The 13,209-nt window shown below is 40.8% G+C and overlaps 1 protein-coding gene across 3 annotated transcripts in view; it reads right to left on the bottom strand.

Annotated features, from left to right (window-relative positions):
- Window positions 1-252: 252 nt before the first annotated feature.
- SLC17A8 (solute carrier family 17 member 8) overlaps window positions 253-13,209 on the bottom strand; it is a gene marked incomplete at its 3' end in the record, with an annotated part of 50,844 nt that continues 37,887 nt past the window's right edge. For all 3 annotated transcript variants that reach the window (XM_082635623.1, XM_082635624.1, XM_082635625.1), the window contains 3 exons: window positions 7,227-7,337; window positions 2,204-2,331; window positions 253-597 (listed from right to left, as the gene is read on the bottom strand). In XM_082635623.1, the coding sequence (XP_082491749.1) occupies window positions 253-597; window positions 2,204-2,331; window positions 7,227-7,337 (584 nt within the window). The remainder of the gene's footprint in view (window positions 598-2,203; window positions 2,332-7,226; window positions 7,338-13,209) is intronic.

The raw sequence follows: 13,209 nt of genomic DNA, 5'->3' as shown, positions 1-13,209 counted from the left end.
CTGAATAAGTTTAGTTCTTAGAGAGAAGAGTCAACTGCCAATCAAAAAAATTATAGCCACCCATTTTATCAACTTAGAGCAGGTTGTCATTGCAAGAAAATATCTATCTTTTCCCTATTGCTAAGTAAACCTCCTCTCCCCGTTCCCCCACATCCAGTGTCCCTAGAGTTGACCCTCTGGCAGTAGAAAGCAATAGGTATGGATACTTTCTGGTTCTAAAGTGAGGAGGAGCCAGAAGTGCCCCCTCAGACATTAGGATGTATCTGAGAAGTTTCCCTCTTCATTCTGGTAGGATGTCAGCTCTTCCTCATCAAGAGTCACTCCTCCCTCTCCTCTCCATTCCTTCCTCTGGACTTCACAATTCTGGGTGGTGGCTCCATACGACATCTTCTTTTTGGGACTTGTGAAATTCTCATGGTTGAGTTCTGTCTCCTCGGCTAATTCATCTCTGTCAATGATTCCGCACTTCTCCTCAGAAAGGTTCTCAGGGTCAGCCCACTCCTGTTTCTCCCCAGAAGCAAAGACCCCATAGAAGATCACGCCACTGTAGTGCACCAGGGCAGCTATGAGGAACACATTCTGCCATTCCTCACGGGTCTAAACAAGGAAACACGGTACCAATTAATATTTTAACCAAAAACAGAGATTAACAGTATCTTCTGGAGGTCTCCACTGGGACAAAAGCACTTGGTCACCCCAAAGGCAAATGCTGTGCTTCTCAGGAAGACATGTGGCAGAAGCATGCCCAGGACCCAAATGGAATTTGAGTGTTTAAAAAATGAAAGTTAAGACTACAATGAATATGCATTTTTTTAATTTAGAAGAATATTTACTAAATAAGCATCCTGTAAATTCCTTGCTGCACCACTTCACAGCTCTTCTAAATATACAAATGAGGTTTCCACTCACATAATAGGTTAAATTAAACTTGCTTTAGGAACCCACCACTGTAAATATCAGAGGTTCCCTCTTGCTTGCTTTGGATATATGACAATTTGAGCCATGAAAATGCTCAGTATTGACTGTCAATAGCTTAATTATAATCATATTTTCTATGAAAATATACTGTATCAAACATAATGGGAATTTGTGTTTAAAGTTAGGGGCAGACAGTGTCTGAGATTTAATGATCATATTACCAATCCTTTCATCTCATGAACAGACAAAGCGTGGATCCTCTGCCTATAAAATCCCCAAAGACCACCTTCCTTTTCTAGCAAAAGATAAGGAAAGTTATCCCACACTTTCCTCTCCAAGAAGCTGGGAGAATTTCTGAAGTCATATTTGCAATAGGCAATCCAACAACAAAAAATAGTTGGGTAAAAACTCCATAGTATCAAAACATGTTTATTTGCAGAAAGCAGCATCTAAAACCCTTTCAAAGACAGAGATTAAGAAACCATGTGGCCTGTGGCTGAACTCTGGATGTATCTGGGATCTTCCTGTGCCACCCACCCTAGTCTAAATACACAAATATTCAGTAACGATTTAGTGCCACACCCGCTTAGGTTCTTAGGAAGGGTCATTAATGTCTTGTTTTATTTTCTTCATAATAAGGAAGTATAACTGCACTAATATTTTCATGCTGGAACATGCTAAATGGAAATGGGCTGTAAAGTTTAATTACTTATGATTATAAAGCAATCAGGTAATTTATTTATCCTGAGTTGATTACCTCAGTTTCTTCTTTGTATCTCTAAACAGTCTATGGTATTAACACCTCCCCTCCACACACACACACAGGCCCCTTTTATTTCTCAATTTAAGAAACATAGACCCAAACATCAGTCAGCCCTGTTGCCATCAATAAACAATAATTTTTTATTTTATTATTATTTTTTTTGCGGTACGCGGGCCTCTCACTGTTGTGGCCTCTCCCACTGCAGAGCACAGGCTCCGGACGTGCAGGCCCAGTGGCCACAGCTCACGGGCCCAGCCGCTCCACGGCATGTGGGATCCTCCCGGACCGGGGCACAAACCCGTGTCCCCTGCATCGGCAGGCAGACTCTCAACCACTTCACCACCAGGGAAGCCCAACAATAGTTTTTTAAAAGAAGAAGAAGAAATTAAAAAAAAAAAGTTCAAGTGACTCAGCCAAGTGAAGGACATACACACTTACACAGACTGGGGTAGGGCCTTGAGATTTTGTACAGTACTTCAGTCCCCTGACACTGTAACCCACAGCTCCAAAGGAAAACATTACCTTGTGCTTGGTCATCGCGCCCACAATGAGGGGACAGATCATTCCAGAGAGGGTTCCCACTCCGTTTGAGATCCCCATGAGAATGCTGGCATAGCGGGGGGCAATGTCCAAGTGGTTGACATTAAAACCTACAGTGAAGCCAAACACCTCAAAATCAGACTGAAGAACAGAATTCCAAATACATTTTGTAAAATACTAGCTTTCCTCAACTCTCATCAATCTATTTCCTCTACATGTAACTAATGGATACCTTTACTGGAAGGGCTGGGTTGAGGATTGTCAGGCTGTGTCTGCACAAAGCAGAAAAACATGCTATGATTGATTAGCAATGACTACCATGGGTTCTCCATGGGGAGAATTATGGCACCTGTACCTTCTAGGCTTAGAAGCCCAAAATAATGGTGTTTGGGGCAATACTGAAAAGCCCGAGGCCTGGATCACATTTATTCAGAGTAAACAATCACATGATCACACAGAGCGTGCTTAGAAGCAAACCCTGCCTCATAATATCCTCCCTCTTAGCTCTCAACTCACTCCCAAAAGGCCACCATATGTAGGTCTGCCTTAGTAGCCACATGGCATAATGGAAAGGGCTCTTTTTTGATAAGAAAGATTTACACAAACATTGGCAGAATCTTCTGCAATTTTCAAAACACTTTTACATACATACTTGATTTGGAGTCTGTAAATCTGGATTCGAATCTTATTTCCTACCTCTTAAACAAGTCATTTTTTAGGACTTTGTTTCCTCATCTCTAATTTGGGGGTAATGTTACTACTTAACTCATAAGGATGCTGTGAGATGAGACTCAGGGGAAATATGTATGCGAGAGCTCTTGGCAAACAGCTAGGCTCTGGTTACTCTCATGATTACCAATACCAGTACTACTTCTGCTGTTGCCGCCACTTCTGAGCACGCCCCTCTCTTTGAGGTCTTCTATCTATAGATAGCTCTGCTAGGAGTGGTAAAATAATAAATCACCAACACCTCACTATTAATCTGCTTATCAGGAGACAAGAATGAGTGGGATGAAGGAGGAGTGAAGGCAGAGGGGGAATAAGGCTTTGAAAGAGGAGGCATCAGGCACTGGGAACCAGGTCTACCAGTATAGCCCAGGGGTGCATTTTAGAGTCAGACAGACCTCGGACCTGGCAGCTTAACTGAGATGCAAACCTGGACAAAGGATTTAAATGTTCTGAACCTCAGCTTCTTCACCTATAAACTGGGATAATCAGTCTTATAGAATTGTTGTAAGAATTAAGTTAAATCATATATGTTAATTACATAGATACATAGAGGTGAAAGCCAACATATAGGTTCTTTACAGTTGGTTATCCATCTGCCTTGTTTACCACTATCTTCCCTGAGCTGGCAAAGTGTCTGGCACATAGTAGGCATTCAATAAATAGTTGTTTAATTAATTACCAATTTGAGCTCTGAAATTACAGCAGGGGGCTGTAGGTTTTGTTTATTCATATTTTTATTTTCCTTGGTCTTGCTTTTTAATTCTCTATTTTGCGCAAAGAACTTGAAAACAGAATTTAAAAAAAATATTTTTCCTAATCTGGCACATTGGCTGGTTGTTGTTTTTTCCTACCTCCATTCAGAGAGAATTTTGAGAAAACCTTTCTGGAATAAACATACCTTCTCTTTCAGGTCAAAGTGGCAGAAAATCAGAATATAAAACAGCTGCAAGATTAATTAATCTTACTGTTGATTTGAAGGCGGTAAACACTTTATTAGAAAAGAACCCAGAGATAAGAAGCAATTAATATGATTGGCGAGTATTATATTCTGATACAAAGCCTAGGCATTTGCGTTCAGCTAAAAACAATGTCAGAAAAACCATTTAGGTTTCTAGCTGCACAATACTGATGCTTGGGGGGAAAACTGTTGAGAAACTGAGACATTGATAGATTTTTTTTTTTTTTTTTTTTTTTTTTTTTTTTTTTGCTGTACGCGGGCCTCTCACTGCTGTGGCCTCTCCCGTTGCGGAGCACAGGCTCCGGACACACAGGCTCCGCGGCCATGGCTCGCGGGCCCAGCCGCTCCGCGGCATGTGGGATCCTCCGGGATCGGGGCACGAACCCGTGTCCCCTGCATCGGCAGGCGGACTCTCAACCACTGCGCCACCAGGGAAGCCCCGATAGATTTTTTTGAAGCAGGCACACAAAGTAAATTGCACACAAGTTGGGAGAGTCAGTCTTCTCTAAATATGACATTTTCTAAAGCAGGCATCACCCATCCTTTGTTTTTGTTTTTGTTTTTTTTCTATATTGAAACTTTATTACAAAGTTATAAAGCAGAGCTTTTTAACAAAAAATACACATTTGGGTTTGCTCTTAACACCCAAGTACGTCTGAGAAAATATTAATATAAGCCACTTGAAATAACAGATTCACATCCAAAAGAGTTCAACAAATTTATACATTTTATATTGGGTACTTGCCATCCCTTGTATCTTTCTAATCTCACCTGTCTCAGCTCTCTGGTCTATACTCAGTTCCTAAGCTGAGCAAGTCTTCCCTGGCATCCTATTAACTCCTTATAAAGTTGGCAGATAGCAGATCCTAAGGAATCATCATCCCCATGACCATAATCCCTCCCACAGTCTCACTGTTGGATCAGATAAACCTTTATTCCAATCCTAATTACTTAATTTATCTGCGTAAGTTAAGTCACGTTTCCAAGCATCAGTGTCGTCACTGACAAAATGAACATAGCAATACCCTTCTCATCGGGCTGCTACAGAGATTAAATGAGATTTTATCTACAAAGTGGCCAGCACTGAGTAAGTGCGGGAAAAAAAAAAGTGGCAGCTGCTGTGACTCGGGCTGTTGGATTTCTCCCCTTCTCATTGTGGCTTAATTGGCAATCTGAGGACAATATGAGCCTGAATATTTCAATATCTCTGGGAACAGGATATGAATTTCTTTTGTATCACAGGGCTATCAAAGAAAGGTGTTCCTTAACATCCTACTAGAAACAAGTCATTACTGCTCTATCCTTGCTACTCAAAGTATGGACTATTGATCAGCGGCAACAACATCACTGGGGGACTTGTTAGAAATGCAGGATCTCAGGCTCCACTCTGGACCTACTAAATCAGAACCTGCATTTTGCAAGATCCTAAGGTGATTTGTATTCACACTAAATTTTGAGAAGCACTGGACTAGATTAAATAATAATTGAACAACAATAGTGAATACTTATTAATTGTTTTATGCATCTGGTACTGGTCTAAGATCTTCTAATGCTTTATTTCCACTAGAATGTAAACTTTATGAGGACAGAATCTTTAATTTTTTTTTTTCCCTGCAATATCCCCAGTGCCAAGAACAGCGTCTGACTCTTGGGAAGTGTGAGTGAATAAATGAATGATCTCAGCTCATTGCAATCTCCCACAACCCTATGAAGTTGCCGTTACATTGCTCCAATCTCTAGATGAGGAAACTGAGGCTTGAGGATGTAAATAACTTAGCATTTTTTTTTCTTTTATAAATAGTAAGTAGTAAAGCGGGCCCTTAAACCCAGGTCTCTGCATCCCCAAACACATTGTTAGCTGCACGCTACTTTTAATGCAGACATTTTTTCCTAATTTAACTATTTATCAGCTCTATTTACAGTTGACCCTTGAACAAAGCAGGTTTGAGCTGCACGGGTCCACTTACAGGCGGATTTGTTTTTCAGTAGTATATACTACAGGACTACGGGATCTGTGGTTGATTGAATCCTCAGATGAGAAATTGAGGATACAGCAAAACCCAGGATGCGGAGGAACATCTTATACAGAGGGCCAACTACAGGGTATAGGCGGATTTTCGACTGTGCTGGGGGTCAGCACCCCTAACCCCCACATTGTTCAAGGGTCAACAGTATTTTGATAAGATCAAGCCCCCTTTTTATGTTAGTTTAGACCAGAGGTTCCATGTTTTTCTGTTCTGGGATGTTAGTGCCCTGTCTGATCTTTAAGACAGCCCAGAATTGCGGAAAGAGCACAGACACGAAGCCTGTCAGGACTGCACCTTAGTTCTTCCTTTGCTACCAATTTTGTGACAGTAGGAAAGTCCCCAGTTTTCCTGAGTTTTAATTTACTCCTCAGTAAAATAATGGTAATATCACTTGCTTCATAATTTTATCAGATAGATGCAATATATGTGAAGTGTTCTGTAAATGACACTTTTTAGTCCTACAATATGTTTTTAAAGTTAGAAAAAAAAACCTGAGTTTTACTTTTTCACCCAGTTTTGCATAGGGAGCTTCTGAAGTCTGTAAGACATGATATGCTAGCGCTGTGACCTCTCACACAGTAGACTGGTTTCTGCTCCAGTAAAATGGGAGACTGATAGCCCTTAGGGTAGCTGTGAGAATTACAGGGGTTAATACACAGAGTGGGCTTTGAACAGTCCCCGGCACAGAGTTTGTGCCTGATCAATGTTAGCTCTCATCATCACCATTATTATTTTTACTTCCTGCTCTCGCCTGTTTAGAAAGTCACATCACCTCTCTGGACCTGAATTTCCTTGTTTGGAAAATGAAAGCCTTGGAGTAGACAAAAATCTAAAGAAGAGTTCCACCCTTAAAAATTTCTGATTCTATGACTATATGTCAAATGACTACATCGTTTGACTTTTGAGTTAATATTAGCAGCTCTCCAATAGGAGGTGAGGATTGAAAAGGTCACGAGAGGCTCCGTTAGTTAGGGTGACCTGGTTCTGAAGTATGAAGGCGTCACTTCGTCCAGCAACACACGCGCTGCCTGTGCCCCAGAGGCAGCGCCTGCACGTTGTTTGTTTCCAAGATGGAGAAAGTATCAACAATTCCAGCTTGACTGGGCTCCTAAGCCTGGTTCTCAGTGATCTGACAAAATCATCCCCACTAGATGAAAGTCTCTAGCCAGTGGCCCTGATCCTTGGGAATGGCTTGGCTACCAAAGGAAGATGCTACAATATCTTCTCCTTCCTTCCTCCCAAGTCTTGCTGGATCTATGGAAAAGACTTGGAAACCCAAAGGACACTTTACCTGAAATAGCAAAACCACTAAATCCTACGGCAAGCACCAGAAAGGAGATAGCCATCCCTTTGGTATGGGAAAAGCCAACCACAAGGAGTAAGGTTGCCTCCATGCCAAAACCTGCAAATGGAAATAGCAGGGGGGAAAAAGTCATTTTCATGTCAATCAGCCCAACTTCATGAATTTATCAGATAAGAATCTGTTTTTATTTCCATGGACCCAAGTTTTTAGTACATACATTCTGGCACAATCTTTACAATCTTATTGGGGTGTTTCTTGACTACATGATGATGCTAATATTACCCAGGTGTTCTGTGAGCCTTCCAACATTTTCCTGGTGTACTTTGAACACTGAATGGTCCCAGGAGGTATGATGATGCCCGTGGGATGAGGGATGTTTATTATCCGTTGTTCATGGGTAGTTCCCCCTGTCATTTCTAAATACTAAAACCATCAGTGACTCTCCTTTGATTACACAAGTGATGGTCTCTCACAGAAAAATGAAATAAAAATAAAATTAAAAAATAAAATATTATTATTGCCAAAGGTGACTAGAAAGCTGTAGTGAATATCTGAAACAAAAAGCAGAGTCTCACCACTTGTAAAGCATAAGGCAGAATCTTCCCTTTCAGAAGTGTGCCAAGCTCTCAGGCCTCTATATAAAGCCACGAGATATTTACACAGAAAATATAGCAGGACAAAAGTACTTTCTGTTCCTTTCATTCAGAATAAGTGAATCCAGCACAATAAAAAAGAGTAAGGAAATTATGAAGATGGTCCTTCTCATCAACACACAGACACAGACACACACACACACACACACACACACACACACACATTCAGCCGATAGCAGACAGAAAGATGATATAAATACCATTTCCAGGGACATGAAGTACCCTGGGAGGTAGAAGACAATGAAATGATGCTTCATACTGGGGACCGCCTGCTGATTCCAGACATCACCACACATTTGTCCTTTGAGTTACCTCAAAGACAACAGGCCCAAATCAAGTCTCTGTTCCCCTATTTTCACTCTGAAACAAACAAAGCAAACTACCACCACACTCTTTCTTCTTCTCTAAATTAAACTTCTATCCACCTGTGTTTAGAACCCCAGACTTTGTCAGACGGGCCTGGGTTCAGATTCCATCTCAGAATCACAAATTGTGTGATCTTGGACAAGTCACCTCACCTCTTAGATTCCTCATCCTCCTCCCCATCCCCCCTGCCTAATGGAGCTCATAATACAACCTTGGAACATTGGAAGGTTAAATGAAATTGGGTATATAAGGTGCTGAGCACGATCGTCGGCCATGGGCACAGCTCAACAAATGGTAACCAAAAGTCCAATGCAGAAATCTCAGAATCATCTTGGATTTCTTTCTCTTCCTCAGCTTTCACATAAGATAAGAATCCATGGGTTTGGCCTCAGAAATATCTGTCAAATCCGACCTCTGCTTTCCCCTCCTCTGCCATTGTCTTAGCTCTGGGCACCACTATCTCTCACCTGGACAACTTCAATAACCTCTTTACTTTATTGGTCTTCCCATCTCTTCTTCCCCTGATCCATTCTCTAGATAATTATCTTTCTAAACCACAAATCTGATCAGTTGCCCCTTGCTTAAAACCCTTGTCAATGGTTACGTATTATGTGTACAATTCTGTATAATAAATCCCTCCTGCGGTTCCAGCTTCATCTTCAGCCATCCTCACCTCCTTGCTCACCACCTGTAGCCTGTAGAAAGCCCCCTGTTGTCACACAGATCTATCTGCTGTTTCCTGATCACAGCACTGTTTTGTGCCCATAATGTATTTCCACGTACTGTTCCTTCACCTGCAGTACTCTCCTCCCACCACTTCTCTTCTCTGGAGAAATCTTACTATTCTTTAAAGTCCAGCTCAAATATTGCTTCCTTTAGGAAGCTTTCCTGATAACCCTGCCCCTCACCCACCAGTAAAGCTGACATCTCACTCTTACTCATTTTATAGAGCTTTTCAACATTGCCTTGTAGTTTTTCATTTGTATTTCTGCCTCCCTGACAAAACTGTGATATTATCCAGGGAAGGTACCATAAATATAGCACAGAGCCTGCTGAGTATGTAGTGGGAACTCAATAAATAATGCTTGATGAGTTAATGTGAAGGAAAGAAAGGAAAACCAAGACAAGTTAAAACACAAGCTAAAGCACTTTTTGTAAACCTTGGTAATTTGCTTACCTGTCTGAGTCCATTTCTTCAAAACTATCATAGAAATAGAGCAAGCCTCAATAATTGTTTTACTTGGTTAGCTAAAGAGGATCAATGCAATTAAGGGTACAGAGGTGCTTTTTAAACTGTGGGCTTTACAGACTCACTCATATAGAGAACAAACTAGTGGTTGGTTACCAGTGGGTGGGGAGGGAGGGGCAGTGTAGGGATGGGAGAGTGGAAGGTACAAACTATTGGGTGTAAGAGAGGTTCAAGGATGTATTACAACAAGGGGAAAGTAGTCAATGTTTTGTAACAACTATAAACGGAAAGTAACCTTTAAAAATTGTATGAAAACATTTTTTAATTTTTAATAAATAAATAAAAATTTTAAAAAACTGTGGACTTTATACCATTACTACTTGTTATTAATTTTGTTTCAACAGTTTAAATTATACATAAGGAAAAACTGCTAGTGTTTTATATACTAACTGTTTGTGTTTTAGAAGTGGCCTGTCTTAAGCAACAAGGCACATGGCTGAAACTTCCTTTAACACTTTCAACAAAGTGGTACCAGAAAGTTAATTCCCCCAAAGAATTAGAATAAAGACACATGAAGAAGAGAACCTACAAATGATACACTGATTCATCTCTAAGGAAAAAAAAAGACCTTTGCCAAATAGTAGACTTTCAAAGAAAGAAAAACCATTTAAGAGCCTAAATGGTTCCTATCTACAGTGAAAATGCTAAAGATAGAACTGTATGTTTCAGGAGCTGAAGGATAAAATTTGAACTTCACGGGTAATCAAGAGATCCTGGAAAGTGAACCTATTCAGAGCTGACAAGAAAAATAGAACAAGCATTAAAAGGCCTGAGAAATTTTTTCATCTCACCTGAAGTTCACACAGGCAACTGATTCGGCCAGACTAGAATTTTTGACCTCACTCACACTTTCCATGTAATATAGAGGGAGGTATAAGGATTTGACATCTGTCTTTGAGGATCTTGGAAATGTGCCCTGATTCAGAATGAACTAGAATAGAGCATCATGTCTTAAGGTGATCTGTTTGCTTTAAAGGATTCTAGCAGCAAATATCTCTTGCCTATGGAAAGAAAAGAAGGAGGTGGCAGACTCCACAAAATGTGTGATCTTTCTCAGATGAGAAACGTCCTCTGTATTTTGGCTTAGAAAATAGGAAACCAACTAAAATTCTCTAGAAGATCATTTAAGTGCTTCATTGTATGCAAATCAATCTGGCTTATTCAGTGATGGCACAAAACTCTGTCTTTATCTCTAATGCAGCATCTCTGTGTTTAAGCAAGGTGGGATAAGCATGGTCTTTTAAAAAATTTTTTCTATGTATATCCCACTGGGTCTGCTATGTCAAAATATAAAATGACATGAATAGACATGTGAAGAGATTTTTTTTCTTTTTAAGATGGGATAGAGGCTGGGGAGATTCTATGAATGCATTCTAGTTTCCGCGAAGAAAAAAAAAAGGATTTACTCTCAAGGATTTAAAATATTTGAGTTGTCACCACCACCTAAACTACTAATTATGAAGAAACAATGGCAAAGGTGATTGAGGAAAAATTAAATATGAACAAGACATTCCTATGAAAATGTTGTTAGGGTCTTCAAGGCATCTGTCTTTAGAAGAGGTTGTACAGGTAGAATTTAAACACAGAATTTTCTTTCAAGTTCTAGGTTTAGAAGTTGCATATTTTTGGCCATGGGAAATATGATTGAATAACATATACTTGTTGAATGCTTCCTTTGGAAAATTTCTGTTTTGTCAGTGTCTTGAACACAGGAGAAGAAAAAGGCACTAAAATATGTCAAGAACATTCTGTTTGCTGAACTCATGCTGGGTGCATACATACGTTGTCTCACTTACAATCATAACAATCATCTGAGGTAAATACTATTATTCAGATATTAAAGAAGAAGAAAGTAAGGCTCATGGAATTTAGAAATCCATCCACTTCAGTGTCCACCTCCACTGACACTACTTTAGATCAAGCCACCATCTTCTTTTCATGGAATGACTGAAATAGCCTCTTAGCTAGTTTCCCTTCTTTTACTCTAAGTTCTATTATTTCGATTTGAAAGCATAAATCAGATCTTGTCCCTTTCCCTCCTTTAAACCCTCCATTTGCTTCCCAATGCACCTCAAGTAAAACCCAAGCTCCACGTAGCTCTGTCTACAAGGCCTCCCGTGATCTGGCCCCAGCTGTGCACACTGATCCCCTCAATGTCACTCTCCACCTCACTCATCAAGCACTGACCATTCTGAATTTTCTTCCTTCTGTTCCCTAACAAGTCACAGTCATGTCTGCCTCAGGGCCATTGCACATGCTATTCCCTCTGCCTAAAATACTTTCCTGCAAGAGCTGTAATAAGGAAGTACATGATGAGTTGTCAACCAAGTGTATAGATAGAAGGAGCATTCACTGGTGGCTGATGTAGCCTTAACAAGACACAAGTGAAAAGACTTGAGCTGATGTAGTAGGCTGTGTGGGGAGGACTGGGTTGATTGGTGAAGGTGAGCAGAACTCACAGTAAAGGGAAAGGGCATGAGCAAAGTCAGAGACAGCAAAATATATTCAGGGCCTGGTATGGAGGGCTATTCAGCTGGAACCGAATCTGATAATTAGAGGAGTGGTACTTTTACTATATAAGTTTCTGATTGCTACTATAACAAATTACCACAACCTTAGTGACTTAAAACAGCACAACTTTTTTATTGTACAGTGTTAGAGGTCAGAAGTCTGAAATGGGTCCTACAGAGCTAAAATGGGGGTGTCAGCGAGTTGCATTCCTTTTGGAGGCTCTGGGGAAACTCTCTTCTTACTTTCTGAGCTTCTAGAGTCTGCTTGCATTCCTTGGCTTGTGGCTGCATCATTCCGACCTTTGCCTCCACTGTCACATCTCCATCTCTGACTCTGACCCTCATGCCTCCTCTTATAAGGACCCTTGTAATTATGTTGAGCACACACAGGTAATCCAAAATAACCTCTCCATTTCAAGATCCTTAATTTAATCACATCTGCAAAATTCCTTTTGCTGTGTAGGGAAACACATTCACTAGTTCTGGGAATTAGGACATAGACACCTTTGATGAAATTATTCTGCCTACCTCAGCCGCCTTGGGGAGGATCGTGAATGCAGTGCCCCAGAGCTTCCCCTCCTGCCCATCAGAAAGCAAGCCCATACCTGCCAACCTTTAAGTTCAAGTCAAGAGTAGGCCCCCAAATCCCTGCTTGGGGCCAGCAGTCAAACGGCTGGGAGCCCAGATGCTGACAGGTTATCCCCAATCTCCCTGATCAGATTTTATTCCTGAGATGCTGTGCGATGAGATCATGCCTGCTGGCTCTTCCATCCCTCCATAGGATGTTCACTTCTAAAGGGCCCTGACCCATCTAATCTAGTCACAGTGCCCCCATTCCCTCCTTTTCAACTTAATATCCCAGTTATGAACTTTCGCCCATAGATGGCGCTGTCCTCTACCTCCCACCTGCCCACCCTGACCCCCAGTACCCCGGAGAGATAGCAGTAGTGACTGTAAGCATTGGCACTGAGCTCAGACAGACCTGGGATCTCGCACAGGATCTGCCACTTGAGCAAGTCACTTTATGATACCCCAGTTTCCTCACTGTGAATTGGGTTTAATACATAACAGCACTTGCTCCACAAGGTGGTTATGAGAATTAAATAAAATAATGTGTGTAAAGAATTTAGCTTAGTGGCTGGCACAGAAAGTGTTCATTAAATGCTAATTTTAAAAGCAAAACAAAAAAGATA

This window comes from Mesoplodon mirus (genome assembly GCF_964341445.2).
Source record: "Mesoplodon mirus genome assembly, chromosome: 11".
Lineage (NCBI taxonomy): Eukaryota > Metazoa > Chordata > Mammalia > Artiodactyla > Ziphiidae > Mesoplodon > Mesoplodon mirus.
The sequence above is the reverse complement of the archived record's forward strand: the minus strand, read 5'-3'. Positions and strand labels throughout refer to the sequence as shown.